This window comes from Protobothrops mucrosquamatus, unplaced genomic scaffold (genome assembly GCF_001527695.2).
Source record: "Protobothrops mucrosquamatus isolate PMUCROS unplaced genomic scaffold, P.Mucros_1.0 scaffold908, whole genome shotgun sequence".
Classification (NCBI taxonomy): Eukaryota; Metazoa; Chordata; class Lepidosauria; order Squamata; family Viperidae; genus Protobothrops; species Protobothrops mucrosquamatus.
Genome location: NW_015387160.1, coordinates 126086 through 139632, shown reverse-complemented (window position 1 = coordinate 139632; position 13547 = coordinate 126086). Strand labels below are relative to the sequence as shown.

At 35.1% G+C, this 13547-nt stretch overlaps 1 protein-coding gene across 1 annotated transcript; it reads right to left on the bottom strand.

Moving 5' to 3' along the window:
* Window positions 1–260: 260 nt before the first annotated feature.
* Window positions 261–13509, bottom strand: BBOF1 (basal body orientation factor 1). Its single transcript, XM_015819379.1, has 11 exons — window positions 13488–13509; window positions 13093–13406; window positions 11098–11163; window positions 10345–10488; window positions 9530–9610; window positions 9362–9432; window positions 8761–8905; window positions 7372–7865; window positions 5648–5752; window positions 2105–2173; window positions 261–638 (listed from the first exon to the last, which is right to left on the bottom strand). The coding sequence occupies exons 1-11, from the start codon at window positions 13507–13509 to the stop codon at window positions 530–532; spliced, it is 1620 nt and encodes a 539-aa protein (XP_015674865.1). The 3' UTR covers window positions 261–529.
* Window positions 13510–13547: the final 38 nt, after the last annotated feature.

Sequence of the window (13547 nt, the reverse complement as noted above, 5' to 3'; positions counted from 1 at the left end):
AAAAAGCTTAGATGAAAATAAAAAACTGCCTTTAAGAAACATCAAAGTTGTCAGACTCTGCCACTGGTATTCTACCTCTTGATATTCCTATGTGAGAGAAAGATTCAGTATGTAAACCTGAAAAAAAATTATATTTGTTCATCTGTATGTCATACTAGATAACCCCTGACCCACTGGATAATCCTTTTGAGATATTTTCTTACCAGAATCATTACTTCTTTCACAAACAATGCTTTTAAAATACTTGCGAACGTATTTTAATCAATTTTATTCAAGAATACACAACCTTTCAAATAACTTCTTAAACAAATGAATTAATGTGTAGACATCTACTTTTTGAAGAAAACCACCAATTATTTCTTTAAAGAAACAATCTGTTATCTTTCAAGTTGACCTGATGTAAAGCAAATTGTAATGCACAAAAACAGTGCTTTCATTGCTGCAGCATGATTAGCCTTACACATCTGCGTAAATGTTGAGAAAAGAAGAATTATAATTTCAGCAGTCTGTGATCAGTATCCATGCTAATCTACTCGGGTGGTATAAAATGAATATCTGGGAGGGGTGATGATTTATGAGATGATTCAGATAGTGGTGCCTGCTGAGTGATGAAAGCATAAACAGGAACAGTATCACCTCTGTAAAAGATAAACCAGGAAAAAAAATCAGGAGTGATATATATTCAGTTGTCCTCTGTATCTTAGCCTAAGATTTCAAATGTCATCAGGAATACAGCTATATTTTTATTCTTGGAACAAAAAATTCTCAGGTTCTAACTCCATTTATGCAAGTTTCCCCTTAGGAGTTGCTCTTTAGGAAACTTGACTTTAGAGAATGAATCATAATTAATTGATAGCTAAACTTCAAAATAATTATTACTGCTACACAGACATTACTGCAAGTATAAACAATACCAGAAAATGAAAAACAAAAATGGGTAAATACATTTCAATTACTGTACCTATTCAACATATTTGGTGCTAATGCATTCTCTTAATAATAATAATTCATAGAGCTATTATTCAGAAATTTTCCCTCTCCACTAAAATTTAGCATTTTCTTTCTCATCATTAGGGCTTGCCACAATAGTTCCTTTGTTCAACAAAAAATGCAACTAGATCCTAGAAGTATTGTGCCCATTCTTAAGGCCAAGGAGATGTCCAGACCTTATTTATTTTTCCTTTTTATTTCCAACCCTACTAAGTGTTGGGAAAGAAATTATGTAAAGGATTTTTGGTCTCCATCCAAGGTTAGATCCCACAACAAAGTGACTCAAATTTAGTGTGGGGAAGTAAAAGAGAGGATGAATTCAAAAGTGGGCCTCTTTAATAAATTATAATTTGATGCAATTTAATAAATTGTAATATAATATAATTTAATAAACTTGGATAATTTATCTCAATTTATTCCTAGAGGAAAAACAATTGGGCAGCAGCTAAAATATTGCCAACTCCCCCACTGTCAGTTCCCCATAGTCCTGCATCCCGAGTGTAATCCAGAGTGAAAATGTTATTAAGAAATGTTAAGAATTGCAGATAACTATGCTTTGGGTGCTTTCTCTATTTTGATTACTGTAGCAACACAAATATATATTATCTTTAATAGATTACTTTTGGGCATCCAATACAAAGAAGAACTAAAAGCAGGTTGTTTTAATACATGCATCAGAATAGCCCTGCACTGATCTTTTCTCCCCATAGACCTATAAATAAACTGAATACTTCATACTTCTGCCAACATTTCTAGGGTCTCTATTGTGTTTTGTAGAAAGTATGTCTAGTTATCTTGAAAATTGTACTATAAATATAAATAAATATAAATAATTGAAATATAAATATAAGTAATAATCACACACATGCAACAGCCAGATGTGCATAGACATCATTCTGACACAAATGTTATCTAAAGAAGTAATAAAATGTTTATATTAGTTAGATAAAAGATTTTGTTGGGAGAAAAAACATCCACAATGCACTCTGCAGATAAACATCAAACCAGAGTCAGACAAAAACAAAAAACTCATCCCTTGGAAGTAATATTCAGTATATAAAGTATTAGAAAATTAATAATTAATACTAATTAATAAATAGATGTACTCTCTTACTCAGATGCCTTTGTTTCTGCAAAATTAAAATTGGTTGGTGTTACTGGAACCAAAACTTGACTGTATTTCCTATAAAAGAGATTACAGAATAAGTGACAAGTTAATGTGGCATGAATTACCGGTACTATTTTTTATTTGCATATTATAATCCTTGTTGCAAGAGTTGAATGAAGTAAAAAAAATGATGTATTTATTCAGTTTCACGATTTCATTTGAAACTTTTATCACTGATTTGCTAAACAATAATCAAAGGTTTTCTAATCTGCAAGGAAATGGAATCAATATGATAGAAATGTCTCCTCCATTCCATCTCTCACAAACTAGCAAAAATGTTTCTGATCTCTACTAGAAGAGCTGTGTTCAAGATGGTAATGTGTCATGATCAATGTAAATAATATCTCAAGTTGTTATATAATTATTCAATAGGTAGATCTTCTGAATGACCCATTCCGAACTGTCCTAGTAACTGTGAGAGGGATCTCGGAGTCCTAGTGGACAATCACTTAAATATGAGCCAGCAGTGTGCTGCAGCTGCCAAAAAAGCCAACACAGTGCTGGGCTGCATTAACAGAGGGATAGAATCAAGATCACGTGAAGTATTAATACCACTTTACAATGTCTTGGTAAGGTCACACTTGGAATATTGCATCCAGTTTTGGTCACACGATGTAAAAAAGATGCTGAGACTCTAGAAAGAGTACAGAGAAGAGCAACAAAGATGATTAGGGGACTGGAGGCCAAAATATATAATGCTGGAATTGGGTATGTCTAGTTTAACGAAGAGAAGGATGAGGGGGGACACGATAGCAGTGTTCCAATATCTCAGGGGCTGCCACAAAGAAGAGAGCGTCAAGCTATTCTCCAAGGCGCCTGAAGGCAGACAAGAAGCAATGGATGGAAACTGATCAAGGAGAGAAGCAACTTAGAACTAACGAGAAACTTCCTGATAGTTAGAACAATTAACCAATGGAACAACCTGCCTCCAGAAGCGGTGAATGCTCCAACACTGGAAGTTTTTAAGAAGAGATTGGACAGCCATTTGTCCGAAATGGTGTAGGGTTCCTGCCTGAGCAGGGGATTGGACTAGATGATCTCCAAGGTCCCTTCCAAATTATTATTATTATTATTATTATTATTATTATTATTATTATTATTATTAATAATAATAATAATAATAATTCTCTGTACACTTTCAGTTAACATGACATGCAAATGGCATGCAAATTTCATCAAGACAACAGTGATAAACAGCCACTTCCATTTAAAAGTTAAAGGCATGGATTAGGAAATCCATGTGCAAATGGAAGTTCAGTGGGTGGCTTTGCGCCAGTCACTTCTCTTAGTCCAATTCATCTCACCAGCTTGATAGGGGGAAACATGAGAACGAGAGCTTGCTATACTGCCTTAAGTATCTGAAGAAATGCCAGAATTATAAACCTTATAATAAATAAGTAAATAATCTGAATCTTGTGTTTAGAGCCATATTTTCCCACCAGATTGGCTCTGCTTCATAGCATGGAAACAAAGATAAAACTTAATTTCGGGCAGGAAATACAAAACTGCATTTTGAAAGTATTTAGATGTTATTAGACAAAAAAGATTTCAGTTTGTAATCTATAATTCTGTAAAAGGGCTCTGCCAGTTCTAAGACTTTACAGGAGCTTGGCCATAGCTTCAGTCATACACAAATCAGAATCCATCTCTGTTTAGAAATAACCATGAAGAACAGTATCTCAGGAAAGCATTTTTAAAAAATTCCTAAAACTACTTATTTCAAGAATCTGATGCCACTTTTTCAGATCTTTTTTACCTGCATACATGTTATGGGGAGCAATAACATACCAAAAATTGTATATGTAAAATATAATTGTAATATTTTGAATGGATTCTTTTATGATTCAGATTTTTTAATTTTGCCAATTAATTTTCTTTTTATAATCTGAATTTTCTAAAATCAATATGTAATTTATGTATCTAAAAACAGTCCAGGCAAAGGTGAGGCAATGCATGACATTTTTAACAATCTACATATCCTTAATGTGATGTATAGGATATAATTTTAATAAATCACTAAACATTAATTGTTCATAAATAACCAAGATTTCTGGTGTTAATTACATAGCAAATAAAGACCAGCCTGATACTCTTCATTAGTAATCCTTTCTCTCTTATTTTCTTATTTTATTTTTGTTCATGTAACTACTAGTTTGGTTAAGATAAGATCAAAGAAACCATATACTGAATTAACTTGTTATACAGCTCCACGCACTCTTTTTTAGCAATTGTTTGTGATATAATGTTAAGCCAACCATGAATTAATTCAAAATGTGAACCAATCACTCAATGACACTGATATTCTATACAGCTCACTGTTGGTAATAAATGTTAATTATAATAGATTTTCTTTTACAACTGTCTATACTAATTCAGTACTCTATATATAGTTAGCTATGAATGAAAATTACTTCTATCACTTAGTCTCTCTCTGCTTTGAAACATTGATTTCTAAATATAAATGCACATCTCATTAATAAGCAACCATGTATTTTTCTGATATTCATTTTCTAGTTATTCACATAGCAGTGAATAAGAAATATACAGATGAAAATGTTTATAACAGTAGTCATATTTTAAACTAAATAGCCATCTTTTTGTGGTAGTAATTTTCCATATTTCGAATTTAGCATACATGTAATAAGCTAGGAAATAAGGAACTACAACCGGGATGGATCCTACAATTCTAAATAATTAAAAAAGTAAGGTTCTACATTTAGGCAAGAAAAACCAAATGCACAGGTATAGTATAGGGGGTACCTTGCTCAATAGTAGTAACTGTGAGAGGGACCTCGGAGTCCTAGTGGACAATCACCTAAATATGAGCCAGCAGTGTGCTGCAGCTGCCAAAAAGGCCAACACAGTGCTAGGCTGCATTAACAGAGGAATAGAATCAAGATCACGTGAAGTGTTAATATCACTTTACAATGCCTTGGTAAGGCCACACTTGGAATTCTGCACCCAGTTTTGGTCACCGCGCTGTAAAAAAGATGCTGAGACTCTAGAAAGAGTACAGAGAAGAGCAACAAAGATGATTAGAGGACTGGAGGCTAAAGCATATAAGGAACGGCTGCTGGAATTGGGTATGTCTAGTTTAATGAAGAGAAGGACGAGGGGGGACATGATAGCAGTGTTCCAATATCTCAGGGGCTGCCACAAAGAAGAGCGAGTCAAGCTATTTTCAAAAGCGCCTGAAGGCAGGACAAGAAGCAACGGGTGGAAACTAATCAAGGAGAGAAGCAACCTAGAACTAAGGAGAAACTTCCTGACAGTTAGAACAATTAACCAGTAGAACAACCTGCCTCCAGAAGCGGTGAATGCTCCAACACTGAAAGTTTTTAAGAAGAGACTGAACAGCCATTTGTCCGAAATAGTATAGTTTTCCTGCCTGAGCAGGGAGTTGGACTAAATGACTTCCAAGGTCCCTTCCAACTTTACTACTACTACTACTACTACTACTATTATTATTATTATTAAATAGTATTTTACCTGTGTCTTAAGCCATTCATTTTTGCAAACAGTAACCTCAATACTCTTTCCTTCTGCTCCCAGGTCAGTTCAGAAATGTCCACCTTCCCATTCTGAATATTTGTCCTAGACACACACACACAAATATCATGAATCAAAGTTCATCAGTATAAACCTGCAATTATGAATGTTTATGGCATGATCCTATATAATACATCTATTTATTATCACCCTCCACCTCAAAAGTTACTCAACTTGGAGAGGGTGATAATACAGGCAGACTGTTAGGAAGAACTAAGATATTTGGATAAAAAGCTATCAGTTTCTGTTTCTATGTACTCTGCCTGCCTTTCAAATTATATAGAGCAAATCAGTGAATAAAATCAATCTAGCTGGCTCCACTAAAGCTTAATTACCAACCGGTAATCAACACCTGCATACATTTTATGTAGAGATTTCATTAATATTGCTAATTTCCTACATCATCTCTATATCCTAAAAGATAGAAGATATGTAGAAAGATTAAGTTCCAATGATTTTTTTTTAGTAAAGTATAGCTAACAACTACCACAATGTGTCATGTAATTTTTTCCTTCTCAGTTTCTTTACCTAAACTTCCTTATGTCTTTCAAAATACAAGACAGTAGGGTAGTCAAGACAAAGTAGTCTTAAAGGACACATTTTCAAGCAGTACCTTCTGGAGACTTTTCTAGAGGTGTTTTTAAAGATGTTGATAAATTAATGGCAGATCTAACAGGTAGATCACCCCAGAATCTACTACTTCGATGAGATTACCTAAAGAAGTAGTACTTGCTACAGAGATATAGCTATACAAATAGTCTTCATTTAGTGATTACATATGGGACTGGCATCTTGGTCATTAAGCAAAGCAGGTGCTAAGTAAAATTACAACTGTGCTTACAGTCTTCCTTCAGCTTTCCTTTGTTTTACAGACCTGCAAAGGACATAAATGTGAGAACTGGTCTCAAAGTTATTTTTTTCCACTGTTGTAACTACAAATGGTTGCTGTCCGAAGCAATTGCTATATGAGGACTATAGTACTCTTTTTGACATTGTTAGTGATCTTAGGGTGGTTATTTGATCACAAAGATTTTCCACTTGGGATAACATATCTTTAATAAGAATTTAATTGGTGATGAACTTTGCATGCCTATCCCTTAATATTTAAAGTCTTAAAACTTATGAAAAAGCCATTTAAGTGCATAATCATGCAGTCCTGGGCAGTAGTACTATCCAAAAACAGACTACCTAGAATGAACCTTGGTAATCCAGGAAAACTCAGAGATTTATAAGGCACAGTATTCCATTCTGTCAGTACACGATTTTGTAGGATATAAAAATAAGTATTTGCAAAAAGCAAACACTTGACTAAACATATTTAAATTTAAATTTTACCTACTCAGATTTTCAAACACTTTCAATACATTTTTCTTAAGAGAAAATTGAAAAATGTGCTTTACACAATGATGCTGGGGTCAAAACAAAATTAGTATATTTCAGCCTTTGAAATCTGATATTTCACTGGATCAGAACTGCCACTGTATCATATTAAAAATGATAAAGTTATAGTAAAAATACATAATAGAAAAATGGCATTCATTTTGTCTCCTATGAGTATCCAGAAGTCTGAAAGTATAATTGGAATATATTCAATTCCCAGAGATCAAAAACTCATATTACATTAAATGGCCACAAATCACTACAAATCATTCTACCACATGTACCATTTCTCTGCTTCCAAAAGGTCCATTTGCACGCTATTTGTGCTATGTGCATTGTCATTAAATGTTCTGATTTTGGGGTATTCCTCTTTCCCTGCAAATGCTGCCATCATTTTCCTTTGATAGGCGGCTTGAGCCACTTGCTTGTAACACTTCCGGCTGCTTATAATCTCTTGTCTGACTTGCTCCAGAGCATCTAAGAAGAATTTCTCCACTTCTGTCCTTTCATTCAAAATGTTCCTGGCTAATTTCTTCACTCTACTCATTTCTTTTTCTTTCATTTCCAGCAGCTGCTCCAGCTTTTCGATTTCTGTCTGACCTGCTTGGTTCCGTATCAAAGCCTTCTCTTTTGTTTTTTTTATTTCTATTTTAAATTCTCCAGCCATATAATTAACTGCTTCTTCTAGTTTTTTAACCTTGTTTTGAAGCTCCTGGATTAGTGCTTTCTGCTGAGTAATTTGGAGAATCTTCTTCTTAATTAAAAGATCTTTGGTTTCCTTAAAAAACAAGGAACAAGGAAGACAAAGATAATGGTAAACATTAAAAGATCTTTTTTAATGATCAAAATGGTAAATAAGAATTGGTCAAGAATGTATTATTGAATGTACTATTTGCCAGTCCTATTTCATGTGTTTGAAGGATGTGTCTTCTATCAATGCTGAATCTTTCTAGATAGGATGTAACATTATTAGATATTTATTCTTTGGAACAAAACTACTGTAGCTTCCCTGCTAACCAAATGGTAATTAAAAGAGTGATTGTTCAACTGAAATAAATGTTAAAGTCAAATATCAAAGGCAGTGTAACTGCACTTTGTCTTATTTTTCTGAACCCTATGTGGAGCTAAAACAATGATTGGCTCAAATTCACTTCCATGGCTGAAAATGGATTTGAAGCTGGGTCACCCCTGTGCCAGCCACAGCCTACAGAATACTAGTTTCAGAGAACAGTCATAGGAAGCATTATGTGTCCATCTCCTATTTGTGAGCACCACAGAGTTATGTAGTTGTTACTGTAACAAACAAAGTGCAAAATTAAGATTGCTTTGAACTGTAGCCTGAGCTAGCAGAGCCATTTCTTTTAAATCTGTTACCTATAACAACAGCTCTATTTAAACTTATTTTGAAGCTCTTGATTAAACAAATATTGTAAGTAATGCCATGTTCATTTCCAAATCTCAACAGAATCACACACACAAATGGTTTTCAATAAGATGCTAAGAGAGGCTCTCTCAAAAATTGCCAAACCATTACATAAAAGTTTCAGCTTCCCAAGATATGCCAAATGATAAATTCCTCAATGTCTCTGTTTAGAAAAACTGTATTGCTAAAAACTTTCTGAAATATGATTTAGATCTTATTTATCAAAGAACAAAAGAGGAAGAATAAAAACCTTTTCCTGCAAGAGAGAGGCATTGTTTTTCTCCAATTTTTCCTTGACTTTTTCTAACTCTTCTGTCTCTTTCATGTGATAACCAACAGCCTCTTGAAGACGAACATTCTCTGTAAAAACTGCTCGTCCAGCATTATCCAACTGTCTGAATAAGAGCAAAATAATCCAGTATTAAATTTTGTGACCTAATTCTAATAAAATGTAAAAGCAAAGTCTGCCTGCACAATGGAACTTCATTTATTTATCTCCCTGCTCTGGAAGATCCCCAACAGTGGGATTAGTTTTTGAGTCCAAGCCCAAAAGAGGTGTCTTTCACATATTTCATTACAGAAGAAATTCCATCAGCACAAGGATTTTAGCTCCTTTATTTAACATTTCACAATACAAAAAAATAAATTCAGAATGAATTGATACAGACCTATTTAAGGACATATTAGGATATTCAGCTTGGCATCCTATTTTTTCCCCAGGAATGAAGCATATGTTGATTTCCTAGAACCATTCATATTTCATCACCATCATCATCATCATCATCATCATCATCATCATCATCATCATCATCCATATTTACCCAAATAAGAATACAGAGATCAATTCTTACGCAATAGCTTCATGATGGGCTCTTTCAGCCAGCATTATAATCTTCTTCTCTGCTTCTCTTTCCAGACGTTGCTGAAAGAAAGAAAAAGTGACAAGAGGGAGAACTATATATTACTGCAGCAATTAGATACATTGAAACGCTATGTCTACTATTCCCAAAGTAATCTACCTTTTCTTCAATGAACTTTTTCTCCAACATACTAATAGTTTCCTGATGTTCTTTTTTTGTGATATCCAAGGTATCTTTCAGCTAGAATTTAAAGAAACATTTAATTATAATTTAGTCATCTAGAGGACAATTCAACTAACGCTTTCTAGAGAAAAACTGCACAGGTCTGCATTATTTATTTATTTGTATCCCATCTTTATTATATTTACAAATAATTCAAGGTGATACAACTTCCTCCTCCTATTTTCCCAACAACAACAATCTGTAAGGTGAGTTGGACCGAGAGCAACTAGCCCAAAGTCACCCAGCTGGCTTTCTCTTGTTTTCTAGCTTGATGCTTAACCACTAGACCAAACAGGCTTTCCAGGACTGGATTATTCTAGGATATCTCACATTTAGATTTCTCCAATTGTTTTTCAGATTTATAGTTTTTACCTATCATCTCTTACTTAGTTAAAAAAAAAAGATCAGCAACTCTATAGATACCTATATTATGAGCACTATTTAGAGATATAACTTGTATCTCACTTTAACATAGCTTTTTCTCTTCTAGAGGTATTGTCCAAATGATTATTCTTCAGGATATCTGTTGAAATTCCTGTTCTATCAATCTGCCACATTTGACAGTTGAATTTCTGCAAAGTAATATTTTATAGTCCTATTATAATTTACAGACTGTTGTGATACATATTTCACAACTCTAGATCACTACTGGAAGCTACATCTTCCTATCATAGAACTATCAATAAGGGGAGACAATAATAGAAGGGGAGAGGCCCTTCTAAAAATATAAGAATTGTGAGGAATAAACTTACATCTTCTAATTCTTTCTCCAAAAGTGCTTTCTTTTTGCGAAATTCTTTGATCATCTTAAGTTCAATCTGAATTAGACCAATTTCCTTAGCCTTTCGATGAAATTTCGCCTCCATCTCTTCTAACTGTTTAGCAAATTGTTCTGCCTACAAATTTAAAATCTTTTAGCTCAAATAAAATATCTAGACATAGATCTAAAATTAGTTAAACAATACTGAAAAACAAACATGACATTTTATTGCAATATTTAAAAGCAATTAAAAATAATCCATCACCAGATAAAGATTACCACTAAAAAACTAAAAAAATTAATAAAATAAAACTGCAAAATAGGCGCAAATAATAGCTTTATCAGTTTCAAGACAGTTCTACCTTGGATTATATGAACCAACTGCTGAGAATTGAGGATTTCTTAGAGCTTGATGCAAGATATGTTAACTTGGAAGTAACTCACTTAGGTGCCAAGAATTTAGTCCATCAAAAAAGTACAGCTTTGGCTTTATTGCCCGAAGGAGAATATCAGCATACTTGCACCCTACTTTTCCATTTTTTTCTAACAAAACAAGTTTCAAAAAATGATTAAGGAATTAGTAACAAAGTGAGTTTTAAAAAATAATTATTTTTGTATTTTTAGTGCAAAATAATCTTATGTAATAAACTTTACATTTATCTGTCATGCCTGACTCTTAAGACATGCTAAGCCTGAGCTGCAGTGTCCTTTGTTACCAAAAGTGTCAGAAGAAATGTCCATTCACCGCTTGTTCACTTTCCTCTTTTGCTCTGAGCTTCAATTCATTCACTTGCTGTTTCAGCTTCTCAATCTAAATATAAAAAACAAAGTTGATAAAGAAGTCAATACTTCTCCCTGATAACAGCCAGAAGCCAATAACTGTTGAATAAAGGGATGCAAAAATTAAAATCCCCAGAAAGCCTTTCTTCTGGCTTAAGTCTATAGCTCCATATTTTAGCATCTAGAGATAGTTTTTTTGATGTTATAAATACTGAGAAAAATGTTCTTAACAAATGAAAGGCATACCAAGCCATTAAATGCCATCAGCTCACTTTTCCAAAAGTTTGCCTGTAGCTAGTCATAATTTCCAAAAATAGGACAATAGAAAACCCAACAATTAGCATGGAGACCTTTCTATGATGTCTTTACATTAAAATCACAGACGAGCTTTAAGCAAAAATCTAATTGTTTCCTACCATCTCTTACACCAGGAAAAGCACCCAGAGGAGGAGGAGACCAGGAGCCAATTTCAACCTTTTCAAGGTTTCAAATCAGATTTTCTAACTACAGATGTGGAATATACTATCAAATTCCCCTGTCCAAATGTGACAGTCAAAAGAAAGCTACAGGCTATACAGGGAGTATGGGGTGGCATTCTTAATTATTCTCCTTTATCAAGATTTTGCTAATCTCATGAACAGAACAGAAGAGAACAGTATACTTTATTTGGCCAAGTGTGATTAGACACGCAAGGAATTTGTCTATGGTGCAGAAGCTCTCAGTGTACATGCAAAGCAACAGAATAATGATAATCATATCAATAGGAGGATGGAGCAAGAAATATAATAAAGGTAATAATAACGCTACAGCCATACTAATTGGGTATGTCTAACAAAGACATAAGACAGTGCTGTGAGAATTAAGTGTTCAGCAGAGTGATGGACTAAGGAAAAAACTATCCCTGTGTCTAGTTGTTTTTGCCTGCAATGACCTATAGCACCAGACAGAAGAAAGGAGTTGAAACAGTTTATGTCCAGGATGTGAGAGATTGCAGATATCTTCCTTCTGACCTGTGCAATACACAGGTCTTTTATAGAAGGCAGGCTGATTGCAATTACAGGTAGTCCTTCACTTACAACAGTTCATTTAGTGACCATTCGAAGTTACAACAGCATTGAAAAAAGTGACTTTTGACTATTTTTTACACTAACAACCGTTGCAACATCCCCATGGTCACATGATCAAAATTTAGACGCTTGGCAACTGACTCACATTTATGAGGGTTGCAGTGTCCCAGAATTATGTGATCCCCTTTTGCGATCTTCTGACAAGCAAAGTCAATGGGGAGACCACAATCACTCAACAAGTGAATTTAATAACTGCAGTGATTCACTTAACAAACGTGGTGAGAAAAGTCATAACATGTGTCAAAGCTGACTTAACAAATTTCTCACTCAGCAACATAAATTTTGGTCGTATATTGAGGACTGCCTGTATTCTTTTTGCAGTCTTAACTATCTATTGGAGTCTGTATTTGTCCTGTTTGGTTGCTCTACCAAACCAGGCAGTTAATAGTGGTTAATGCTTTTTTTTTCCCCACCCCCAGGGCATTTCTTCATTCTGAAATGTATTTATTTGTTAAATTTATGTACCACCCATCTCATTATCCATAGTGACTCTGGTGCAATTAGTGCACACCTCACAATTAGTGCATTGCGTTTAGATCAGTGTTTCTCAACCTTGACCATTTTAAGGCATGTGGACTTCAACTCCCAGAATTCCACAGCCAGCATTGCTGGCTGTGGAATTCTGGGAGTTGAAGTCCACATGCCTTAAAATGGTCAAGGTTGAGAAACACTGGTTTAGATGATATTTATACATTTAATATTTAAAGCATTGGGTGTAATGTAAATGCAGTAATAATTGAAGCCAAATCCGCAATTTAAAGAAATCGGTAACTGACATTTGCCCACGAAACCATAGCCTGACAGATTAAAAGAGGGGCCACGACTACACCTACCAGGTCTTCCTTCTCCGCGTCTTGCTTCTTCAGGCAGGAGACCACGTCGACCATGTCTTTCTCCAGCCGCCGCCGCTGCCGTTCCAGCTCTTCGTTGTTCCGGGCGAGGCGGCGAGCAGCCTCGCGGTGCTCTTTGCGGGAGATCTCCGTTACCTCCAACCTGGCCTCCCATAGCGCCGCGGCGGCTTTCGCCCTTTCGGCCTCCGACTCCTCCTTCAAGGACTTCGGGTCTACCCTGCTCTTGCCGGCGCCCTCGCCGACTTTCTTCCCCCTGAGAAGAGCAACGCGACGCAAATGACGAGGGAAGGGGTTGGCTTAACAGACTAGGCCCGGCCAAGCAGCCCACCACCTTCGCTATTCCCAAGATACCTACTTCCCTCCTTTCCCGCCTTTACTTTGCGCGTTTTCCCCTTTCATGTTCCCAGGCGCCGGCTTTCCTAGGGATTTTTCTTCCT